The sequence below is a fragment of the Larus michahellis genome, chromosome 13 (assembly GCF_964199755.1).
Source record: "Larus michahellis chromosome 13, bLarMic1.1, whole genome shotgun sequence".
Lineage (NCBI taxonomy): Eukaryota > Metazoa > Chordata > Aves > Charadriiformes > Laridae > Larus > Larus michahellis.
This window is the reverse complement of record NC_133908.1, coordinates 15,083,026-15,109,293: the sequence shown is the minus strand read 5'-3', so window position 1 is coordinate 15,109,293 and position 26,268 is coordinate 15,083,026. Positions and strand designations below refer to the sequence as shown.

General features: G+C 42.1%; 1 protein-coding gene across 1 annotated transcript; it reads left to right on the top strand.

Moving 5' to 3' along the window:
* On the top strand, positions 1–25,871 carry PITPNB (phosphatidylinositol transfer protein beta). Its single transcript, XM_074607071.1, has 11 exons — positions 1–55; positions 2,886–2,916; positions 3,816–3,961; positions 4,371–4,462; positions 5,046–5,053; positions 5,743–5,817; positions 6,992–7,075; positions 16,178–16,255; positions 19,917–20,027; positions 20,563–20,685; positions 25,172–25,871. The coding sequence occupies exons 1-11, from the start codon at positions 36–38 to the stop codon at positions 25,220–25,222; spliced, it is 819 nt and encodes a 272-aa protein (XP_074463172.1). The 5' UTR covers positions 1–35; the 3' UTR covers positions 25,223–25,871.
* The last annotated feature ends 397 nt before the right edge of the window (positions 25,872–26,268 follow it).

Here is a 26,268-nt window from a genome sequence, read left to right as displayed (position 1 = left end):
GCGGCGCCTGCGCAGTGCTGGCCTGTGAGGGGAAGATGGTGCTCATCAAGGAATTGTGAGTCGGGGGTGGCGGCGGCCGCGGCCGGGTGGGGGGCGGCGCGGACGCGGCGCACGCACCGGTGTGGTGGCCGCCTGTCGTACTGCTGTGTGCCGGGCCCGGACGCCGCCGGTGTGGGGCAGGGCCCGCCCCGGCCCGCGCCCCGCTGGGCCTCCCCTGGCAGCGCGCGGGCCGCCGCCTCGGCCCAGCTGCGGGGCCGCGCCGCTTTGGCCGCTCCTTTCTTGCTGGCGGGGCCTCAAGGGACCGCGGTGTCCGACGGTCGAGTGGGGGTGGCGGTCGTGCCCCGGGACGCCGCATCCATCCGGGCCGGCCCGGGACCCTGCTGCCGCCGCCGCTTCCCCGCCGCGGGGCTCACGGAGCGGCTGGGCGCGGGGCCGGGAGCGCTGCCGGCCCGGGGCGCGGGTCTGCTTTGTGCTTCTCTGCCGTTTCCGTGCGCTGGTGGTTCCGTGTCCCCTGACAAAGCCTTTAGTAGCTGCTTGGCACCACGCAACTGTAACATCGACTTCACACACACCACCACCACCCCCCCCCCCCGAGTGTGTGCGTGCAGTCGGGGTGATCCTGGCTCTAATCCCTGCCCCGGAGCAAGTGAGTTGTGTCCCCACACAACGAGTTTCTCAAACTCATTCCTTCGGGGCTAATGTTTTACCAAGGCGGCGGTGTTGATGTGTCCCTGTAATGCTGGCAGGCTTTGTGGTATCTCGTGTGCTTTTGAATGAGCACCCCGTCCTGCTTAGAAAGGAACTCGAGTGGCAATGGTGACAGTCCTGGAGCGCATCGCTCTGTCGTTATCAGTTACGGTACTGGGAGCTGCATGTCGCTGGGTAGATCTTTCCCTTAAGGTCTTCTGCCAGCAAACCACTATCTGGTTTGTTCCTCCCTCCCACCCCTATGGTTTTAAATTACCTGAAAGTCTAGTAATAGATAATCTCTACTGTGATGGTAAAGGTGATGTGTAGGTTCAAAATAATAGATCATAGCAAACATGTTTGTTAGTTTCCAAACAGTATTCTAAGGAGGCTTCAAAGACTTACCTAAACTTCAGAGAGTAGGTGCAAGCTGACAGGACTGAGGTACCAGTGCTGTATGTGGCAGCGTGGCACACAGAACCAAGTGTCGCGCTCTTGCGTTTTGGCAAGAGCTTACACCAGGCCTTGTAGGAGAAACTGTCTCTCTTTCTTGCCTTTCCTACAAGGCAACAGTGGGCTGTGTCCTTATTTCTAAGTTCTCACCAGATTTCTTTGCTCCTTAGCTCTTTTGAGTTATCACATTGTTTGTCTGTCATCATTCGTAAGTTCATAATAACCTGCTCCTTACAATTTTTTCCTTTTAATTTCTCATCTTTCCAGGTGCCTGTACATTTGCTGTGTTTTCCTGATTATACTCCTGTTTTACACATTGTCCCATTAAACACTAAAGCTGAACTTGCCCAAAAGTGTCTTATGCTGCCTTGCAGGCCACAAAGTGTCCTCTCTAGGTATTGAGTCAGCATCTGCTAATGCCAAGACAAGTCTTCTGTCTCTATTGGTCTTGCTAGCCAACTTTAAAAACAGTGTAAGGATTTTTTTTATCAGGTAAAATGGGATATCATAGGGCTCCTTATGAGAATTTTATTTTGATTGCCATTTGTCCATTCTGTGTTTGGATGCGAGCTCTGCTTTCAGCCTGATACTTGCCAACATTTGAGGCTGATTATATTTTTCAAAGTTTCTCTCTGAAGGTTTCACAGTTTAAACTATTTCAGTGAGGCACGTAGTAGACTAAAATAGAAAAATCTTTATCTGGTAAGGGATAACGAAGAAGTTGCATGGAAATTGCAAGACTGAATTTGATCCGCAGGGATGAGCATTTCTGTCTTCTCAAGGTTGCCGCGTTTTCTGCCGTGCAGGGGGGTGTAAGGCACTCAAGCTGCTGGAGTCATTTTCATAGTAGTACCTAAACAAAACCATCAAACTCACTGTTCACAAAGTGTGGACGCAGCAGGGGGTGGCAAGAGTTGAATCAGTGAACTATAACTTACCTCCTTTCTAGAACAGTGGACAGGCTTAATTTATGTTTGTGCTTTCAGGGTGATTGTGCCGCATTGAATATTAATGGCCATAACGTTGTCGGTAAAGAAGGTGACATCACTTAAAAGCCCAAGGAACAATGCAGTTGTTCTGTGATGTTGTTTTGCGACAATAATGATTTGCATTGTCTTTGTCCGTTTTATTATGTAAGGTGAAACTGGAAAATACTGTCTGTGCAGTGTACTGTTGCTGTGAAAAATCAGCTTCTGCATCCCCTGTTGTTGCTGTTAACTGTACAGCGTATTGTATTAGAACTGAACTCTTTGCCTAAAACACACTTGCTTCTGCCACCTAAACAGGATATGAGCTGTGGTTGCTTTTTAAATGATTCATAACTGCTGTAATTACCAAAATTCATTTTTAGTCTGTGAGGGCCTGTGCATTTGTACTTTCAAATTGTACAGACGGGACTGCTTACTGTGTAACACAAGAAAGAAGTTCATGCCTTTAAACAAATTCAGCACACTACAAAGTTATGGCAGAGCTGGACGTAGATCCTAGATTTCCTGGCTCTTCTGTTCAGCTTCTGACGTTCTTAACCCCTATTTTCCCATTTTGTAACGTATCTGTCATTGAATTTTACTTGGGTTTCTTGCATTATATCCGTGCGGCCTTACTGCCACAGAGCATTTCTAAAAAGAAAACTTGAATTAACCCATTTTGACCCTTCTTGAATGTCTTTGTTACAGTTTACGCCTGTTATCTGCAGGTGAAGCCTGATTATTGTTTTTATTGAATTTGCTCTTTTCCTCTTTCAGCCGAGTGGTTTTACCTTGCTCAGTGCAAGAGGTACGTCCTCATCCTACCTGCTTTTGTTTTGGGGTGATGGGTGGGAAGATGTTAGCATCTTAGTTAAATCTGCCTGGCCTGGCTCCAGATGTTGCCTGTGCTGTGTGCCCACCTGGCTGCCACACAGAAGTTTCCACATGTGTAAGCCAGCAGCCGAGCAGAGTTAACCTCTTGCAGATCGGTGAATTTCAGAGGAGGTAAATGTCTGCAGGCAAAGAACCTGTCATTGTTTCTGAGCCACTCCGCGGCTTACAAGCGAGAAAAGAAAGTTGTGCAATTCTGCACTAGAGCAGAATTTTCCTGCTGACCAAGGCGTTAAGTGGCTCCAGGACTTTTCCTAAAGGGAAAGGTGGGAATCATCTTCCAAGATCTGAAGCCAGCAATTTAAATGGCACTGAGATACATTTAAATGAAAGTCACTGTAAGGTGTCTGAGGACACTTCCGAGGGAAAATGTTACGCTTCTCTCTTCTACAGTTTGCGTTTTATGGGTCCTGTGAGGGCAGTATCTAATTCGTTAAAAGGATGAATTTGGGCGGCTCAGGGCTGGCAATCAGTAATTTCAAAATCTGTAAACTAAAAATTCTATTTCTTTTATACAATTAAGGAAAATTTACTTTTAGGATGAGAAAAATGAAGAAAAACATATTTGCTGTGCCATATGCAATACCAAAGTGTTGCATTAATGAGCAGCAAGCTGATTATATATGCTTGGCAACTACAGATACATTTTGCCAGCAGATTGTCATATTTTACTAAGTACTTTTATATGGAGTATTCTACTTTCCCGATAATTTTGTTTGTACTAACAATTTTTCACTGGAAATAGCTAAATTTTTTTATGCATTAAAAGTTTTGGCTAACTTTAATATTGAAATTTTTCTTCTTTTCACTTTTCAGTATCAAGTTGGGCAACTTTATTCTGTGGCAGAAGCTAGCAAAAATGAAACAGGAGGTGGTGAAGGAATTCAAGTCTTAAAAAACGAGCCTTATGAAAAGGATGGTGAGAAGGGACAATATACTCACAAAATCTATCATTTAAAGAGGTGAGAAGAACATTGATACAGGTTACAGGCTTGCTTGCTGATGAACACGCAGTTTTGTTAGAGAGTTGGAAGTGAGAGCTCATGGGTAGCGCTCTCCCTCAACAGTTGCCTCTGCTGTTCTTGAAGAGAAAACAAAACACAGCTTTCATCCTGATCATAGTGACTCCAAAATTATTTCTAGCTCGCTCTTAATTTGTCTTATTATTACCTTCCCCATTTTTTTTTCTTAATTATTTTGTGACCAGTAACACTGTTGGAGTTCCTGCATATTTAACCGTGGATGATTCGTACATCATAAGCTTTAAAGTGCTTAAGCAGAATGTGCCTTTCTTGTTAGAGTGGATGAAATGAATGAGGAATTTCAACTGGGATAAATTTAAAAAATGTTGTCGATGTTTGTTTTTCACAGTAAAGTTCCTGGGTTTGTAAGGATGTTTGCTCCAGAAGGCTCCCTGGTCTTCCACGAGAAGGCTTGGAACGCATATCCCTACTGTAGAACAAGTAGGTCTCCCGTTGCGTGTTTTGCTGTCAGTGCTCAGTTGAGGAATGGTTGTAAATGGTTTAGAAAAAGGGGCTGCCATCAAGTGGAAAAAATACATTTCAAGTTTTAATGTTGCATTTGTGAGATCCCTTCTGAAAAGGAGAGCTTCTGAAGAGCAACCTCAGTGGGGCAGTTTAGTGGGTCCTACAGAGTCTTAGTGTCCAGTGTCCCTAGGATGAGACTGAAGAGGTGATTCTCTTAAGGTCTAGAAGAAAGCCTGTTTGAAAAGAATTTAATTCTTCATAGTCTGTTAGAATAAGGTGACTGCTTTATTTTAATGCTTCTAATTGCATACGTTTGTAGAGTAGGCTCTGTTTCTTTTGTGTCTCTGTTGAATAGTTTGAGGTATCTTTTAACGAACTTCTAAGGTTAAGACTGGCAAGTCAAAGTCTGCTGCACTCTGATTGCACACAAATCCTGTTAGACTAATTTTGAATGTTTCTTATACTGTGAAGCTATCATTATTTGCGAGACTTTTCAGAAACGATTGTATCTAACAACACTTTGTGTTTCTTTTTCATTGTGTGTGTTTCCAATGACCAGTTGTGACGGTGAGTATTTGAATTACTATCAGTCCTATGTTGGGTTTTTTGAAATACGTTTTGTCTGTTATTACCGCTACAATTGACTCGGACTCTAGCAAGCAAGCTCCAGCCTTTTACTTAAGCCTTGCCAGGGTAGCTGGCATAGAGCTCCTTGTTACTTTATTTGTCTGGACTTGGCTATAATTAGAAAGAAGTGTAATTTGTCAGAGAAATGCTTTCATTTTTTACATCTTCTTTTATGCCTTTACTTACCATTGTAGCTGCATAATGTCTGTTCTGGTAAGACATGAGGCTAAAAAAGAAAAAAAGCCAAATCGGAGGTTTCTCCACTCTTGAATGCAGGAAAAGCAATGAAATAAAATCAGTCCCTGACTGTCTGAAATCCCATTTCCGTAAAGTGAAATCCTGCCTCAGTTAAAATGGGTTAACTGAGAATCTAAATGGATCATCAGAGGTGGGGGTTTGGGTTTTTTGTTTTTTATTTAAGATGTGTGAGAAAGAAATCATTAAGAAGGGTTTAGATGCTAGTTATTTCATTGTACCTATTTCTGTGTGTAGTTAGGGGGCTCTTTTATAACGTATATGTAATATGTTGTTAGTCAAGGCTTAGTAGTGACTTCTATATAAACATAATTTATCCAAACTTTAAGCAGAGGTGTAATCAGACTCATGCTTTTTGATTTTTGTACTTACAGAATGAATATATGAAAGATGACTTCTTCATAAAAATTGAGACCTGGCATAAACCAGACTTGGGAACATCAGAGAACGTGAGTTGGGATTTGGATACCAAGCACTAGTAATATTTTCAACACATAGTCATCCAGATAAAGTATTCTGTGCCTGGGAATGGTGGATAATTAGTGCATAAAGTCAAAGCTCTACTAGTAAGTAATGTAAAACAAAAAAAGCATTATTCAAATCCTTCTAAGGTGGTCAAGCTGTCTAACCAAACGAGAGGCAAGAACAAGAACAGGTTTTTCTTTTTTATGTTGAGGTCAATGCAGATGCTTGACTCTCACTCAACTATTTAAGCAAATTTTCAGTAAGTTCTTTTTAATTTCATGTTCTTTTACCTTAGTGCTGCTTAGACTGACAAGTTTGTTTGAAAACAGGTTTCATGGGGCTATTGGAGCTTATCTTTGTGCACTTCTGTAGAGTTCTGTATTGAAGCTGCTTCTGTAAATTTTCCAGGCTGGCGATACTCTCGTTTTCCTGCCAAGACAGTTGATTTGGTTCACAGGTCTCTTCAGGAGGTTTTTTTTATCTATACTGACAAACATATGTGTAAACCATCCACAAAGAAATAGTTGTCAGTGTATTTTCAGCGCGTGCATGGGCTGTAGCACTGGATGTGCTGCAGAGGAGAGTTGTTTCTTGGGCAGCTCTGCTTGCCATAAGTGTAAGTTCAGGTATGGCCAACAGAGTGCGGGTGTGAAGCTGATCACATCGTCAGACCTTTATATACCTTCATGCCACACACACTCCATCTGGTCCGTATTAAAGGCAGCCCTATGATTTAGGGAACCTACTAGATGTAGTCAAGTTATTGAAACCTGCCATATCCGCACTTCGGGATTTGTGCGGTTTCTTTCTTTATCAAAGAGCTCTTGCAGGTTACTGCATGGGTAATGTTTCTAATTAGAGGTTGATTTCATTAGCAGTGGTGAATGTGACAGAAGAATACAGCTTAATTTTAAACCCAGGTTTCCTGAATGCACAAGAACTGAGGATTTTGTGCTGGTTTAAAATTGGTTAGTGAGTGAATTAAAATGTAACTGGAGATTATTCCCTTTTAGAAAGGCAGAGGAAGAAAGGATGGGCTTTGAGAACACTGTCTTTATGAAGTCCAGAAAAAAATCCACGGCACACATACATACTGCATACAGTGCCCCACTGTGTAAGATGACAGCATGGAAATCATTCCTTTTTCTCTTTCTGCAGGTGCACAATTTAGATCCAAACACATGGAAGAGTGTTGAAGTTGTTCATATTGACATTGCGGATAGAACTCAAGTAGAACCAGGAGTAAGTAAATGCTCTGCTGTTGGGATATGGATGTAGCATGCGGCTAATTCCATTGATGCTTGGTGTTAATTGTGAATAAATTAAAATGGTATGGATTTTACCCAATAGATAAATGAAAATCATCTTGAATAGAATCATTAATTCTAAAGTTGCACACTTAGTAAATGCATTTACAACATCAGTCTATTGAATTTGTCTCTAGTTGCACAACTAAGACATGAAGGGCAACAGACTTTTGGCACAGGTGTAGTTTTTACTTTTAATTGTAGATAATTGTTTTGGTCAAGCAGGCATTTAGGTGCTCATCTTGAAGTGTGAGACCAAGTGCAGGAATCTATCCCTGCTGTCCTGCATGACAGAGCACAGTGTCTCCACCAAGCTACGCCTGTGCTCCTGCTGCTATTCTTGGTTACAAATTGTTGTTATTAGTAAGAGCACGTGGTTACTCAGTGAATTTGTATGAATGGGTGTAAATTTGGAAGGAGAGTGTGGGTTTGGAAGGGTTACGTGGAGTGCGTTAGCTTGCTTACACATATGATGGAAGAAGACAGCTAAAAGAAGTAGCGAGTGTGGCAAAGTTAAGTGCTGGGCGCACACGCTTTCAGCTTGCCTTTTCAATAGCACTTTGCGCAGAAAAGACAGTGAATATGATTGTGTCAATTCCACTGAAATAAATACATGAAGGGATGTCTAGTGAAGATTTATCTGCCATGTTGAGATTTTGCTGACAGGACAACACTTAATACTTGTAATAGTTCCCATTCTTTTCCCACCTATTGTCAATTTTTTGTTAACCAGCTCATAGTCATGTGTTTGGGTTGGAAGGGACCTTAAAGATCATCCTGTCCCACCCCCCTGCCCTGGGCCTGGACACCTCCAGGTTGCTCCAAGCCCCGTCCAACCTGGCCTTGAACCCCTCCAGGGATGGGGCAGCCACAGCTTCTCTGGGCAACCTGGGCCAGGGGCTCACCGCCCTCAGAGTGAAAAATTTCTTCCTGAGATCCAATCTAAATCTGCCCTCTCTCAGTTTAAAGGTGTTGCCTCTTGTCCTGTCACTATAGACCTTGATAAAAAGTCTTTCTCCATTTTTCTTATAAGCCCTCTTTATATATAGAAAGGCTGCAGTGAGGTCTCCTCGGAGCCTTCTCTTCTCCATGCTGAACCCCCCCAGCTCTCTCAGCCTGTCCCCACAGCAGAGGGGCTCCAGCCCTCCCAGCATCTCTGGGGCCTCCTCTGGCCCCGCTCCAACAGCTCCGTGTCCTTCTGCTGTTGGTGCCCCAGTGCTGGAGGCAGCACCACAGGGGGGTCTCACAGAGCGGAGCAGAGGGGCAGGATCCCCCCCTCGCCCTGCTGCCCACGCTGCTGGCGATGCAGCCCAGGGGCCAGGGAGTTTCTGGGCTGCCAGCGCACATTGCCGGCTCATGTCCAATTTTTTATAGTGTGTATGATTGATCTGAATAAGAAGGCAGGATATGTTGATTTTAGATGCTGATTTATGCAATTTTAGAGGGCAGCTTCACCGTACTTACTTATGGGCCTGTCTTACTTGTTACTACTGCTGTTGCTTTCTACACGTCTATCTACTGGGGCTGTTGTCTGGTTCGTTCAGTTGTAACAGCTGGACTGTTCGATGTGTAAGCATTTAGTTTTGGATAGTAGGAAAATAGCATACACTAATATGATACTTACCACTTTGTGTTTACACAATGCATTTGATTGTTTTGTGCAAGGAGGTGTTCTTTATACTATTTGTTACTTTCTGAAAATAAATACTTGGATATCCTGCACTGTGGGGAGAGGACTCCTTTGCAGGAAAGTATAGAAAGAAGGGGAAAGGTTTCTGCTTATAATTTTCCATTTGTGTTATCAATGTAGGTGTATAACCTGCACTGGTGCTTAACTGGTGTTTAACAGATGATCTGTGGGTTTACATGTGTGAAAATACTTTGTTTGGAGAACCTCCGTGGAAACCAAATAAAACGTCTTGCCTATTTTAATGCAGCGAGGAATCGTTTTGCTGCCCCTTGTTCTTTCAGACATTCCATATGACCTTAGAGCAGAGCTGGCAGGAAGATGTATGTTGTGCATTCCCTATTCCATGCCTGGAATTGTGGCAGGCCACTACAATGCTGTCATCTGTCAGAGTGCTTGCTTGATCACAGTATGTGTAAACAAAGGGTTGTGCTTATTACTGTGTGTTGAACTTCGGTATTTATTCTGTTTGAAGTACTCTTAGTGAACAGCACGGCTTTGCTGTGGGCCCTCTTGCACTCCTGGATCCCGTGGGCTGCCTTTGGTGTCGCCCGTCTCCTTTGTACCGAAGGCTGACAGATGATGGTGTGCTACAAGTTACCGTTTTGGCTCAGGACAAAGATCCATCTGACCCAGTGTCCTGGTAGTGGCCAGGAGCAGATATTTGTAGAATGATAAGAAACTTGGGGAAGTGTAGAATACTGGAAGCTGGGGGACACCTATCTCTGAAAGATCAATCTGGATTTAAAGGACTTCCAGAGCCAGTGGTTCTCTCTGGCCTGCTGTGTTTATTAGCCACTGGCATGCCCATGAGCACATCTAATCCATTTTTGAACCCATTTATACTTTTGACCTTTATGGCATCATGAATTCTGTAGAGTGTTTATCTTTAAGTCCATCCTCATGTGGAAGGCATTTTATATGTGGAAACCCTTGGAACTGTTTTCAGTACATTATCCTCTTTTTTTTTTTTTTTCTTTTGTGTATCTGACCTACAGAGTATCAAAACTGTGAGTGCAGAGTGGTTTAATTCACAGTTGTAAGTCTTTTCTGATGTTTCTACATTCTCTTTCTTTTTGTAGTAACTTCTAACACCATTTGCTTTTTTAGCAAATATTTTGAGCAAATATTTTCAAATTCAAACTCACAGTATAGCCCAGCATTGTGTAGGAATACCTGGAACTAATTTTCACCGTGTGATTCAAATCTTCATTTCATTTCCCAGAAATTCAGTTTTGCAAAGTCCTGACTTTATATTAAACAAACTGACCTTGTACTCAAACTTCCATGCAAACGTTGATAACTGGGAGTTACCTGTAGGCTGGGGCCCTTTCCACTCCACTCATTTGCTCCCTTAGCAGAAATTAGCAGAAATTCTCTGCGATCCACACTTGCAGTCTCTTCTGTTAGGAAAATTTGCAGTTTCTGGCCTCTGTTTTCTCTGTCTTTACTGCTTATGACTCCGTGAGAAAGATTTTTCCATTTATGCTAATATCTTTATGAAGTTTAGGTAATGGAACTTTAGGAATTTATTTTTTTGGAGGTTCAGCTACATCACAGTAACAGAATTGCCCTGATCTATGTGATTGCTTTTTGCCTTCAGGGAAGGAGCTGCTTTTGGAAAGTAAATGTCCCCTCTGAAAGCAGTAGCTGTTTTCCATGTGTTCTGTTTGTCCAGAGGTTCGTTTCCTGCAGTTCTGTCGTCTTTGATGGGCGATGTTAGAGCAGGCACTAGTTCACTCTGTCAGGTAGTTTCTGGAATCATGTGCGTTGTTGCCTTTTAAAGTAAAGTTTTGTTTGTACATTTATTTTCTCATCGTAGTTTTGCCTGGAAAAGCAACCCAAATGTACCATCTTGGATAAAAGTATGACTGAAAGAATGGAACTACATTTATAAGATCCAGCAATTTTTGATAGAAGTTTTCAAATATTCAAAAATGCAGTGAATGAACCATGTCCAACCCGTTGCAGTGTGGCAGTTACTCTAGTTTCAGCACCGCAATCAGCATAAATATAAAAATAGTAAATTTCTTCAAGATACTAATGGCATGCATATGCTAACTCATGCTCATTTAAGTATGTATAGAAATGATTTGGCTGACATCTGTGGCTTGCTTTAGATATAAATTTAACCCTGCCCTCTCTTAATCATCTCCAGCATACAATCCATGTAGCCTTATATGATTTGTATATAAAAATCACTTCCCAGGAGAGTAAAACTTTTTAAAGAGTAAGCAGAAGTGAACACTCAATTAACATCAGAAGAGGCTACATTTTTGGAAACAATTTGTAAGAAAGTAGAGTGGAGTGCAAACAAAGAAATTGAAATCAGGTTTGTAGCTATTTTTGTGCAATAAAGAAATTAAAAGTCATCTTCTAAGTCGTACTGGATCTTCGTTATATTACTTGAAACAAAGTTCTAGAAATACAGTCAAATTAATTAATGCATGCATTAAGTACTAGAGATACAGGCTTTCTGTGCTGTGCAGTAACTACAATCCTGTGTTCTACAGTTAGAATACAAATAATGGAATATAGGAAATGCTCTTCTTTGGTAGTCTGTAAAAGAGCGTTAAAAGATTCTTGAGTAAAAGAGCTGTTTTTCCGATGGTTGGATCCCTCACATTTTGGACTTAATTTATCATATGACAGGCATCTAAAAAGTCTGTATTAATAGTCCAGAAGCTCAGTATCATCGTGCGTTTTATTGGTAACACCCCCTGAAAGTGCCGCTATGGACGTGTCCCTGGTCACCAGGGCTCTTTGAGGTGCCAGTGTCCAGAGACATGCGGAAAACAGACTGACTGCTACAGACCTGACTTTTTTTGGTTTGTCTGAACGCCTGAGTTTGACTAGATGAACGTTCAACCTCCAGCAGCACTTCTTTAGAATAAAGATGCGAAGGATTAAGTGTTTGCCCAGGTGACTCTTAGGTGGCCCTGTTACTTTCTCCCATCTTCAGCCTGCTTATAGAAATGGCCTTTCTTCCTATTGGGATGACGTTTACTCATGTAGAAAATACTTGTACATACTTGGAGTTGTGCTTAATTCCTTCAGAAGTGCCTGCGGCTTGCTGGTTTATGTACGTATCTTAAACTGCACATCCCATGGAACAACCGATGTTGTATAAATAGAACTTATTTCTAGCTTACTAGTGTTTTCCTCCCCTCTTTCTGTTTTCCAACCCCTAACTAAGGCTTTTTTCATATTGTCCTGGGTGCTTATAAATCTTCGTATTTTCCAGACGGTCTTACACGACCTTTAACTTCTAGTTCGTAGCACAACACAGTGTATGTCTGTGCTAGTTTAACAAGGCTGATTTCATTTTTTGTTTGAACCTTGGCGTTCTTTCAAAGGTGATTTCAGGGAATAGTTCACCTGAACGCTGTCCTGTAGCTGCAGGACTCTTCAGGAGATGGGAATGGCTGTAAGGTGTTTGTTATTAAAAGCCATTTAGCTGGACCTATCCAAAATACGTGGATGCTTTACTTGGCTGTGAGTTAAGTGCACAGGGGTGCTGGTGATAGTTTCAGTTATGAGACTCGGGAATCACGCGGTGAGCTGGGGATATGACATGCTTTGATCATCTTGATTTTGATGTTTTACTGTGCTGCGAATTGAGTATCCACAGACACTTTATATCCACAGAGCTACGGACCCGGTTGGAGAAAAGCGCTAGTATGCGTTTCCTTCCACACTCAGCTTTGTGCGCGTTTTCTCCTAAATAACACACAGCATGTATGTTCTCCTGTTTAAAAAACTAATGCAATATTGCGTTGAAAAGGCAGAAATTGTGTTCACCTGCCTAGTTAGTCTTATGCCACTCTGTGTTCAGGAAGCTTTTTGCATGAATTTGCAGATAAGACATCAGACTTGTATCATTTTTATGTTAGGTTCGGAAAGTTTTCTTAAAACCATTCTGTCCTGTATATACGCTTTCAAGTTTTATACTACTTGGTCGAGTGAACTATGAGCTATCAGCAGAGCTGTTATTACTTTTAGCAGGTCTTATAAATGAGAACGAGAATTGTAAAGGAGCACCTGGATTCTGTGTTTGTTGCCATTATTACTTTATTGTATGTGGTTCACGGTCTCTCTAAATAATTCTTTATAATAGTTTGTTGCATTCCTGCATATTATATTGAGATTTTGAGCTGAAACTGCCTATGAAACGATATTTGTATATTTCTTTGAAATGTTTTTTAGCTCCTCTATATTGTTATGCTGCTGCATAATCATGTTTTGCCTGTCTAGCTTTCAAGAGGGCTTCAGGGTTTTTTAGCTGTAATATTTGTTCCAGCAGCCGCCTGTTTTTCTTCCTAAGAAGGACTTGTTGCTGTCAGGAGTTAAGCTCTTGCTGCAGAGATATTTTCCTTAAACTCTGCAAAGAACTGTTGTTTATTTGTACTTTGGCTCTGGTCCAGTCTTTTTCCTTGCATGTTGGTAGGGTTTGTGGATTGAGAAGAGTTCCTACAATGCTCTCTTGTCCATCTAGACGTTCATCTAGACAGCGGGTGTTTTTTACTGTCCTTAACAGGGCTTGGTTTAACTGAGTCCTGAACGGTCTTGGGTCAAAGCTCTGTATGTGGGCTCTAGCATAGAAAACTTCTCCATGACTTATCTGTTTTTCCTTGAATTTTTGTTTTCACTCCTGCATTTTACTTGTAGGTAATGTTTGGGGGTTTTTTTTCCCAGTTTTTCCAGCTGTGCTTTTATGTGGGTGCTTAAACGCAAGAGCAGAGTTGCTTTTTACCGATGTCCCTGTGCAGTGAGAGGTAGGATGGCAGGTGACATCCTGTCGCATCGACCTGGGTGTCTCTATGGAATCCAGTCAACTGATTCCACAGCGTAAAACAGACAGATCAAAGTTGCATGTGTAGGGGAGTTCAAATGCCAAATAAAGATTGCATATGTAAGCAAAGTTCTTACCTTCGCAAGTTTCCTCATCATCGTGTATTTGAAAATTTGCTTCCTACAGTGCGTTTCTACAAGCTCGTGTGGTATATGGCAGAACATACAGGTATGACGTACTTGTGGTATGAGATACCACAGGTTTTGTTAGTGAATGCGGTTTTTAATATTAAAATTCTGGAGGATTTTGGATAAACAGTCTGTTACTTGGAAATAGTGATGCTTGTTGTTATTTTTGCTTTGTTTCTTTTTTATTTTATTTTTTCGGGAACGAGGTTGCAATGCAAATGTAGAAATCACCAAGTATATTTCACTTTAGTCTTGTGGCAAGACCATTTGTACTTCTGCATTACATTGATTGTGGCAGCTGTCTTCTGGTGGAGAAAAAGCCTTGCTTTCTGAAGTTTGTTTAGCTTTCTTCAAGCAAGGGTGCGGACTTCTTAAGTTTGGGATTTTTTTAATTAATATTTTATGTAGATTTCACGTTGTAGTACTTACAAAGGAAAATAGATCAGTTAAATTTCTATATTTATAAGCATGCTTGGAGCTATTTTATTGCAGATTTTTGACAGTGCCTTATGGCAACTTGTAATGAGTTGAGGCGTTTCATCTTTGGTGCGTGTTGAACCCCGTCTATCTTGCTAGTGCCGTGAGGCATCTATTAGTCCCGTGTAAGCTTCTCGGAGTATGTTGACTCTTCCTGTCTGTTCCAGTTGCTTGGATACTACAGGACTGTAAAGAGCGATGGCAATTACTTTGACAACAAGTTTAGACTGAAGAGGTTTTGGTCTTTGAAGGTGTTTTTGTCCTAGGTCTTACAAGCCAGCACCAAGGTACAGTCTAGTTACAGGTAGTGTGACCTGGTCAAAATATGTGCACTTCATAACCTTATGCAGAGTGATTCATCCAGTCTCCTGTGGATTTTTCTCACTGGCATTGACGTTTTCAGACTGGACCAGAACAGTGTGCTTTTTCCAGTAGCGATCAACGCAGGGTGCGAAGGAAAGTGAAAACCTCCACTCTGCTGTTCACTCCCTGCGCTTCCTGAGTGGAACAGCCGTAGGAAGGGCCAATTAGGCAGCAATTACGTTCAGTGTTGTCTAATTGGAACCAGAAGGCATGACAAATAATATAAACATAACAATTATGATACAGAAATAGTAAATAGATGTATGTAACTATATAACTATATATCTGCTTTCTGTCTCTTTACACATTGTGGTGCCTCTGCATGTTATTGCAGCCCAGATTGGTTCGTGGGTCAGAAAATTGTTCACAATAGTCTAATTCCCCGTACTGCCTTTCCTAAAGTATAGCATTGACTAATAAATTGTGTTTTATTCTCCTGTTTTAACAATACAGGTTGCACTTAATTTGAGAAGGTTGGCATTAAAACAAAGTGGTTGGTTTGCTGCATTCTCTGTATCGGGGCTTCCGTGGCAAACCCAGGGCTGATGAGCTCTGGTGTCTGGTGTAACCTTTCTCTGTTGACAGTTACGTAGAGAAATCTCTGCAGAGTGTGCCGTTGTCAAGATAAGAGTCCAAATTACATCCTGCTCTTCATGAGGATGTGCTACTGTAGCTTTAGTAAGGAGTCAGAACCGCAGTTTATCTGTCCGTCTAGTGAACAGTTTGGCAAAAAATGTTTTAGGCCCCAGAAACGCGTCCCTGTTGCGGCAGTGGGTAGAATGGTGTTCTTGGGCTGATGTTGTGTAAACCTTACCTGTTCTCAGGTACTGAAGTCAGAGTTTTTGACCCTTTCCTAATTTCCAAAGTAGCATCTTTATCAAATAATCATTTTCATACCCCTCGTCAGTAAAATTAGGTAACTCCCTAGTCAGAAGCATTTGTCATTTTCAAGTCTATTTATATTAGCTTTTTACCCCGCTGTGGTGAGCAGTGGTGTCTGGGGTGAAGCAGTGCCTCTCAGACTGCTGCCTGTGCCCTCTGCTTAGCCTGGGGATGGCTCACGGACTGAGATTGTGCCATTTCTAATTCTGCAAGTTAGCGCTCTTACATCTTCTTCCTTTCTGTTCTGCCTTCTCAGGAGTGGACATACGTTACAGCTTGGAAAATGTTAGCACACAAGTTTCTATGGTATTGCTTTCTCATATTATTGCTTTCTCGTCCCCTCAAAAGTTTACAAGGCCAGTAGGATAGAGCTTACGTTGCGTAGTGCGCAGCACAAGAGAATTCTGACCGGGAAGGGAGCCCTGGCATGCAATCGTAGTATAAACAGCTGATGAGCCCCCCTGGTGACACGCAGTGAATGAGCGGCTGGGATGGAGTATTCAACACAAACTCAAGTCAGACTAACTCCACCCATCCTGCTCCACACCACTCCAGAGAATCAATTCGGTAGTCTTGAACAGAAGCTTAATGCAGTGCGATGTTGAATCTGGGTTTTTTCTGACTCTCGTGGGTTTTTTTATATTATAGGACTACAAAGCTGATGAAGATCCTGCGTTATTCCAGTCGGTTAAGACGAAGCGAGGACCTCTGGGGCCAAACTGGAAGGTACTAAGAACTGCTGTTACAACCTTATGAAGTCTTTATCAACAAAAGAAAAATTCACAATTCATTAGAGACTAGCAGTGTTAGTCTTAAAACAAAGGGTAGAAATTCAGTAGTACTTGGGTTTTTTGTATTCAGTTAAAATTCCAAATGTGTTAATAAGCAAAGGTACTCTCTGCTACTTTTTTACTATCACTACTAAAGCCATACAAAGCTTTGCAAATTAAATTGGATGAATATTATCCTTACTCAAGATTGACATCTGAATATGCACTATGGTGAATTCCATGGAAGTCATCAGCCTGCTGGGGTATAACTGTACATGACAAATAAGTGACCACCATGTCTGACAGAGCATTGTCCCCATTTCCCACTACGTACACTGTAGTATTTTTTTTGTAATATTTTACTACACTACATACATTGTAGTACACATTGTCCCCATTTCCCACTACCACACTCCTTCTCAGCTGGCCTGAGGTCATAACTCAAAGCAGCCTGACTTCGAGGACTTGAGGTGTCTCTTGTCTCACCGTGGACAGAGGCTGTCATTCCAGGGGACCATTCACTCCTCTGCTTCCCTGTGTGCTGGTACAGGGGTTTTAGTGCTGCCCGGCAATTAACCTAGGGGAAAAAATAGGGAACCAGGTTTTTGTGAAAGGATGGGAAACAGTATGGCAATACAGGGAGCCGTAATACGACCGTGGGCTACTATAGCTGATGCTTCACTGCCATTAAGCTGCATTACCAGAAGAAAAGCTTGCAAAGCCACCTCTCGGGTGCTCCACATACTTCATTTTGTCTTAACGAGAGCTGAGGGTGCAGTCAGTGTATACCACTGACGTAATTGGTGCTGCTATAGCTGTTCCTAATGTCGTCTTTGCAACATGATGAAAGTTCATCTTGGGACAGTCATTGTACAGACAGAAAAATAATGTGAAATTTCATCTGAACACCAGAAAACGCTTGTTTACTATGAGGGTGGCCAAACACTGGAACAGGTTGCCCAGAGAGGTTGTGGAGTTCTCTATCCACGGAGATACTCAAAGCCTGACTGGACGCAGTGCTGGCAACCAGCTGTAGGTGACCCTTCTTGAGCAGGGCTCCTGCACCCGCTGGTCAGAGAAGGGCCCTTCCAACCTCAGCAATGCGGTCATTCTGCGATCTGTGCATATCCGCAGTCCCGGTTCTTCCCTTTGTGTGTCCAAAGACAGAAAATAGTTCTGCTTCAGAAAGTTTCTGAGCTTGTAAGTAGCTGGAGATTAGTAAGAGTTTCTAAGTGAATTATCAATTATTTTTTTCCTTGGGTTTTATATTTTTTTCATAGGTTTCTGCCATTGGCTGCTGTCAAAATACTGAGCCAGGTAGACCTTTGGTCTGACTCTCAGGTTTGTCCTGGGCCCAAGCATTTGCTGGAATCTCATGGAAAAATGAGTATATTGTGTGTTTTGAGATGACGATAAGGGGAGGCATGTATTCAAACTCCCATTATTGTAATATTCTTTCTACCTGGGCTAAGTATTCTTGCTAGCACGGCAAAATTGTCACAGTGATTATTTTTGTAAACTGTGCTGAAAATGTGCATCCTGCCGTCCCCTTCCTCCTCAGGAAGGAAGCAGGAGCCTGATGCAGGAATGGCCTTTTCGGGCCTGTGTGACCCAAAGAAAGTGGGGAGTTACAGTTTGTTTTTTAAAAAAAAACAGCTGTAAAATGAGGAGAAGAACTTTGAATGCCTGGAACTGACGGCACTGAATTTGTATGTTCCGTTTAGTTGTGTCCTTTTACTAATGCCTGGACATAGACTTTGCTGTTTGAAACGCCAGACAGCAGCAGCACTGTGTTTTTTGCTTGTGAATAGAATGTCAGTCTTCTGAGGATAATTGGTTTTCATTTAAGTGCTCTCTGGTGATGAGGATATGTGATAAAAATTCTGTGTTAAATAAATATGCATTATTTGCCAAGACTTTTATGTGTTAGATAAATCTCGCAGCAAATTTTTTCACTGTGTGCCTGACCAACAGGAGTTGTCCATTTCATGGTTAAAAGAAATCTAGCTTAAAGATGCTCTACAGTATTTCTACTTAGGAGTTTATTGCAGCTGATACGAAGAATAAAAATCTGTGGACTTCTTACAGTAATTGCTTGTTATTCAAGACAAGCATACAGAGGTTTGGGGGTTTTTTAAGCGACTATCAGCTTCCTTTTTGGCTTTTTTTTTCTTCCTTATTTTTTTCTTCCTCTTTTACAAGGCTTGGAGTAACCTAACATGCTTTGTTAAACTAAAAAGGTGATATGGTCTTTTGTATTACGTAAATTTGACTGCAGGAATTGTAGGAAAATCTCTCTGTATGGTGTTACAGGCACTTCAAAATTGTTTGGATGTAGGAACTGTAGGAACAATTCCAGAAAACTAGGAATTGTAGGAAATGGTGGTGGATGTCTCCTGAATTTCACAGAATCCCAGAATCCCAGACTGGCAGGGGTTGGAAGGGACCTTCAGAGATCACCCAGTCCAGCCCCCTGCCAGAGCAGGTGGCACAGGAACGCGTCCAGGCGGCTTTGGGATGTCTCCAGAGACGGAGACCCCCCCACCTCTCTGGGCAGCCTGTGCCAGGGCTCTGCCACCCTCAGGGTAAAGAAGTTCCTCCTCGTGTTTAGGTGGAACTTCCTATGGTCAAGTTTGTGCCCGTTACCCCTTGTCCTGTTGCCGGGCACATTTCCCTCAGTTCATTCTTGTGGGGATTCTTCTGCTGTGTGAGGTCCTTGAGCTGGAGCTGCTTCCAAGCAGGCTTTGAAGTGGAGCTCGAGTTGGTCTGATGGCCACACGTTGCCATTGATGATAAAGACGTTCTCTCCCTATTTTTCCCATGGAAGCAGTCAGAAGGTCTGCAATTCATTATGGAAAAATAACTATTTAAATTATGCCCCACAACTAGAAATTTCTTAGAAAGTGTGTTCCTAGGAATACCTCTACACCCGGGTAAAGCCGTACCCTGCTGGCATTGCCGGCAGGAGGGGGAGGTGAGGGAGCGGCGAGGGGAGAGCGTGCTGGGGTCGGCACGGGCAGAGCGGAACTGCAGCGAGCTTCACGCCTTCCGGAGCGGCAAAGCGAGGGGTGGTTTGTTACCTGCTTTGGTAACGTGCTGCTTGTTATCTGAACCTCTTCTGGGGCGCGTGTTTTCCAGCGTTGTACTGGCAACTCGGTACCACTCAGTTGTAACTGCCTTTGCGCAATAGACCCCACAGGAAAAACTACCGTGGTGCTGGTTATTGTCATCAGGCGTCATTGTCCTTTCAAAGCGTCGGAAAGTGTATTACAGCGGAAATCATGAAAATGAAATCCATGTTAAGACTAAGATTTATAGTGTATGTCTGCAGTGTGGATGGAATTGTCTCGCAGATTTAAAGCGATTGTTTGTTAATCCCTATTACCCTGTGTTCAGAGTACAGTGCTAAGTATTTACTAATACTTGAGTTCTAGGTGTTGTTATAATTCTTAATAATATTTATAATTATACTAATTTTAATGTGATGACTTTACAATAAATTAATAATATAATTTATAATTATAATACTTAGAATTATACTTTCTGATAAGTATAAGAAATTAATTTGACTTAATTAAATTAAAAAAAAAAAATTCCTGTCTCTTATCCATAAACAGAAAGAGCTAGCAACTGATGAAGAGTGTCCAAAAATGTGTGCTTACAAGTTGGTGACTATCAAATTTAAATGGTGGGGACTGCAGAACAAAGTCGAAAACTTTATACAAAAGGCAAGTGCTGCTTCCTTGCTGGGAGGTTGCCGGGGAGGGGGGCAGGTAGGGAGGCAGGTGGTTCTCTGGTGACGTGGGGTTTTTTGAGGAGAAACAGTGATGAAGCTTCCTGTTGCTTGCAGTCCAGCAATTTCTGTTCATTTCTTCAGCAAGTACAACCATTTGTGTCTTGATCTACCAGCAATGGTGTTTCACTGGTGGTGGCAGAATAACTTTTGAAGTACATTTGTTCTGTCTAGTGCTGTCTTGGAGCTAGAACAGATTTTAAAAGGATCCTTCAGCATTTTAAAGTAACGTGAATTGCTGAACTTCCTTGAAACTTTTTTTTGATAGTGAAATTTTTTAATTTTTTTGCATGTTAAAACGTGAGAAATGAGATGACTTTAAATGGGAAAGTGAGAGGGCTGAACTTGTAGCAATGTGAAACAGCGTGCACCTGAAGGTTATCCCTTTTCAAGTTGAACAGCTGCAATCACTTGACCAGCGTTTGGTAAAATGTAGGCCTATTATCTAATGTTTGTTTATCTTCTTAAAGCAAGAAAAAAGGATATTTACCAACTTTCATCGCCAGTTGTTCTGTTGGATTGACAAGTGGATTGATCTGACCATGGAAGACATTAGGAGAATGGAGGATGAAACCCAGAAGGAGCTGGAAGCGGTAAGAATGCTTTTTTTTTTTTTTAAGGTTGGTATTTGTGTGCTATCTACCTGTAGATTTCTCTGTTCAGGAACTGACGAAAGTTATGTCGTGTCCATCCCCTTGTGTGTATTTGGGCGGCTGCTGATGAACATTACAGCCCCTTTAGCGCTTCTCCTGTGCAAACCCATGCTCTTCGAGCTGCTGCATACTGTGTTGGGTCAGGCTGGAAGTGGCTGTAAGCTAAATCCACTAAATCCCGGATGTCTGCCCTCACCACCTCTCTATTTATGGTGTCATACCTATTGCACAAAGTCCCATTCAGGGCCTTCTTACCACTTGTCAGTTACAAATTAGAGCCGTCATCTTGCTTTTCCATCATGTGTCTTGCTTTGTTTCATTTCCAATCACCATTAGATCCGATTACTTTTTCTCTTCAAATGTATCTTCAAGCAAAATTCTGTGTGTCACATGACAGCTGTTCCACTCATCCCAGCTAGCACCCCGAAATGGAGAAATCTACTTGCAAAAAGGAAGTCAGTAAAATTCACGGGCTTCAGACAGGATCAATTTTCACGCTTTAGTGGCTGTGAGGACCAAATACATACAGCCTGATCTGTCTTTGGACGGATGTCTGGAAGGAAACTCACTCGTAGGGCACTTTCTCTACTCGTTCCTTGAAGAGGCAGAGGAACGTCACAGGCTAGGCAGGAAGCTGCCTTCTCTCGTGTCTTTCCAGAGCATGACTGACTTTTGGCATGAACCTTTCTCATTTTAAATCCTGCTGGTTTATTAAGTTCTTTGCAGTCTTTGGATTTGCAGTTGTTTCCTTCCCATTTTTCCCTTTATGCCCCAAACCCATTCAGCTCGTCACGTCCCTTCCCTTATCTTGGTTCTTTCAAGACACGGTGTGTCTTCGGCTATAACTTGCTCTTTTTTTGCATGGTTTAACTCGTTTCAGCTGCCAGACATCTTTAAACAGATTGCCTGGTGCTTTAAACCTACTGTTGGCAGTGGCTCTGAAGTGCATCTTTTCTTTTAGTATCAAAACTATCTGTAGCTCCTCCATCTCACTTGTTACGCTCTCCGTGTTTGGACTTTATGAACTGCGAGGAGCCATCTTGCATTGTGTAGAGATGTTTTTCGGGTTTGGAAGAAGCGTTTCTTCACTGTTCTGTGTGTTAATAGGTAGATGTTCTGAGCTGGTAAAAACAAACTTTCCTTTCACATAAGCGGAAAGGTTTGTCTGCCTTGGCAGCAGTTCCCAGAATGTGCTTTGGGAGAGAGTGATGTTCACTCACTCCTGCAAACACTGTGCTCTCTCATTGGTATCTGGATATTTTTTTATTATGGCAGGTGTTCTCTCGAATCACGTGCATTTCTTCTTTAGTTCTACTTTATGCCAGAGCCTATTCCTAGAGCTGCCTATTCCTAGAGCCGCCTATTCCTAGGTGTCCATGAAGGAGGCAGAGTAACCGCTTTCCTCTGACTTCTCTCAGAAGGGTTCTCTTTTCACACCCATAGTTCTTTACTTGGAATGAAATGGATTTCATCCAATTTCTCTGAGAAAGGGTGGTGGCAGTGTGAGGAGTGCGTACAAGGTGTGTATTGGAGACAGTAAGCAGCACTTGATGCATCTGTGTGCATGAGAGATTTTCCTTTTTGTGTCACTGTGGATGTCTGTCTTCTGGTAGAGAAAGTTCTGTTTCACATTTCTCACTGGTAAGTAACTTTTTAAAAATATTTTTTGCAAAATACTTTCTGCTTTTTAGTTCTTACTTTAACCAAAATCTGGATCACATGTTTCTGGGCATAACGTTTATCCTCATTCTGAAATATCAAATATATTTATTTATTACTTTCCGGTTTTGCAAAGCAGTGCAAATAGTTCATTTCACATAGCTTGTTGTGTAAGATGTAAGCATCAGGAACTTAAGTGTATTGTTGAAAAAGTCAGTTTTTCACCAGAGAAATGTATTGGTTACTTACACTAACACAGCTTTTCTATGTGTATTGTGAAATGTGAGAGGAGCGGGGACCTACTGTTAAAGTATTTTGTTTTTTCTTAACTGTTATAATAGGGGTATCTACAAACACCTATAAATGATGCAATTTCAAGGTTTTTGTGGTGAAGTGCGTTATTGAAGAATAGCCTAAAGGCAAAAATATCACTGCCAAATAAAATAGGAATGCTAATTTTATCCCAAATAATTTGTTTCATATTCAACCACTTCATTCATTGTGCTAAACAATAACTGTCACTGAATCCCAAGTACATCACAAATCGTTTGTTTTATGGCCAGGACCGCTGGGAAGTGAGTGCTTAGTGAGAAGGTGCTTAATATGACAAGAATGTCTTCATGCTTCCATCCCTGCGGAGAAGCAGTTGGCTTTTTTGACGGTGTTGCACTACGCAGTTCTATGATGCTTAAACCCCAACAAGTGCAGAAATCAAGCCCAGTGAGATTGGCAGCATCACATTTTCGTACACACACAGCTTTCTGTTGCTGTCCCTTTCTCATTAACACTCTTTCTTCTTTCTGCTTTGAACTAATCTTTCTCCTTGGATTCTGTGCACATTTCCGTTCTTTTGTTGGTCCTGTTCGTCATCTTAAGTCGATTTTTATAGTTTGAATCTCTGCTTTTGTTACTTTTTTTGTTACACTCTGAATCCTCATCAATGTTCTTCCAGAGTTTCTCTATCCCAGCCCATCCTCTTCTCACCGTTTATCTTTCACTTAGTGCCTTATGCGTCTGACTTCTGGAGGTGAGAAGCACCTTTGCTTCATTAAATACGTATCGGCTAATAGAGTGCATAGCAGAAAAGCCTCTGACCCTGCCAAAGCACTGTGACTGGCCTGCCTCACGTCTTTGTGAGGGTAGAAATGCCACATGGGGTATTTTGAGCAGTGTGACTCCATGCTGAAGCATCATGGGCTGTTAAAAACTTAAGAAGCATCATTTACAGCTGCTGTACAGTTCCCAGGCTTCCTCACCAAAAAGAAATACTGTATACCCCGTCTCCAAAAAACCTCAGCTGTAGCTGAGGCTAGGTCTGGTCCTGGCCAGGGAAAAGCAGTCCTGGTCATGTAGATCGTTACTTCTCTCTTACTAACCAACAGCGCGATAGGTTCTTTGTGTGGTAGCTCACAGTTTTATTTTACGTTTAGATGCGTAAGAAGGGTTCCGTTCGAGGCACTTTGGCTGCTGACGCCTAGAGGAGTTCTCTGTAGGTTCTGAGGCAAATCAAGCTGTGTAAGTCAACTGCTGGATGGAAAAGGAGAAAAGGGATTAATGTTCTGATGGATGGGAATTGCTGGCAGAAATCATCTACAATTACGGAGTAGTTTGGGTTGGAAGGGACCTTTACAGGCCATCTAGTCCAACCCCCTGCAATAAGCTGGGACATCTTCAACAAGGTCAGGTTGCTCAGAGCCCCGTCTAACCTGACCTTGAACACCTCCAGGGATGGGGCATCTACCACCCCTCTGGGAAACCTGGGCCAGGGTTTCACCACCCTCATTGTAAAAAATTTCTTCCTGATATCTGGTCTAAATTTACCCTCTTTTAGTTTAAAAACCTTACCCCTTGTCCTATTGCAACAGGTCCTCCTAAAAAGTTTGTTCCCATCTTTCTTATAAGCCCCCTTCAGAGACTGAAAGGCCACAGTAAGGTCTCCCTGGAGCCTTCTCTTCTCTGGGCTGAACAACCACAACTCTCCCAGCCTGGATGGACCTAAATCCGGATAACACTTCTGGGTCTTACCTCCCTCCTGTTTGATAACCTTGTGGTGATCAGTAGTTGGAGATGACCTTTGGTGTCCAGGGCACATAAGAGACCTCCGCAGATGGGCACGGGCAGGCGCTCAGTCCGGTGGCAGAGTGCCTGAGGCGTTGGCCACCTAATCTGGTCCTTTGTGCTTACCTAGTACAGAAACCCAAAGTGGGTGACTCTGAACCTGCAAGTAGTCTTTTGGGCACAAATCAGAAAAGTTAGTGAGCGTCATTTTGCTACACACTCAGTAGCAAAGTGACACGTGGACGCAGTCCACGTAATTTATAGGGGAACTGTGGACTCTCACCTTCAAGGCACGTTAAGTTCTTCAAATCCAGTTCCACACAGATATTTAAAAATACTAAATTGTGTTAAAACTGTTACTGCGGGAAACAGGTTGTCCAAGAGTTGCAAGCTTTGGAGTGTTTATGTCCAGTACGTTAATGGTGGTGTTTCCCGCCGTGACTGGTTTAACGCTGCAGGTGGGATCCCCAGCCAAAGCAGTCTTAAAATCCTGCTGATGAGAGACGGGAGCTGCTGTCCGCCAGCGAGGACAGAGCCCAAATTAAGATTCCCTGCCAAGTCTTGCATTGCTTTGGTGCGATTTGCTCAGTCCTGGTCATGTTTTGACTGCCCTGCCCTGTTTCTCGTGGAGATTAATAAAACTGCCTGTTTGGAACTTAGTGTTTGAGGAAACTATTAATGCTTAATTGTGTATTTTCTTTCTCCACAGTTACGTTATCAAGGCCAAGTCAGAGGAACAAGTGCTGCCAATGATGAATGATGATGGATTTAACCGTCACATGCAGTGTTGATATACAAATGTGTGTGTGGATGCATGATTATTTGTATATAATTATATATACGCACATGCATACTGAAGGGGGTTGTTACAGTGTCTCCAGGGTACTATACCTGTCCTCAGCAACGATTCAAAGGAACCTGCTTTCATTCTGTATACCTGAAGCAAATAAAAATCAACTGAGTAGTGTCATTTAAAGGATGAATTAACTGCAGAATTACCCTAACTGGTATGTTTCATGAATGTCAATACTGGACCAATTTATTCCCTACTTGTTTTTTTTTTTTCCTCCTGTCTCGAGTCACTCTGCTATAACTTGCCCATATCTCATTTGTAAAGAAACAGATTCAAGTAAGTTAATTTCAGTTTTGTGTCTTCCCTATGTGATTATTTTTGGAATAGGAACAATGAATGTATTTATAGCTATTTATTTCTGGATTGTCATTATCCTATAGTCAAATCAGAAAAAAATTTCTATTAGTGGAAATTGGAAGACTTTTACTGTTGAATAAGTTTAACCCAAACTTTACCCATTCACTGATTTAAAAGAAAAAAACGTGTTTTATTGGACTTTTGTACATTGAAATGCTAATGGTTTTTCTTCATTAAAATTGGCAAGATTAAGGAAAAATGGCTTGTGACTTATAAAATGATTGCAACTTGAAATTTTCCAGAAGCTGGCTTTTTAGCCAAAGATACTGACAATACTTGTAGAATATTTCGAGTGTATCTATCTCAGGCCGTGCAGTGGCAGTGGAGGGGGGTGACAGCGCTTCCCTAAAGTAATACTTCCGTCAAGGAAATCGCTGTTTTCCAGAGTTTCACTTTGGAAGCTATGCAAACGGTCTTGATTTCACACACATTACGCAATGGAATATAATTGTGATTTTAGCTCTTTTCATGTTGAAAATACACTTTAAAAGAGATGTATACTTTCAGATATGATGAAAGTTTAAATTGTAGCATCTGACGTATTTCTCCGATGCTTATTAGGAGTAGACACATAGGAGAAAAGACGGTATAATAAC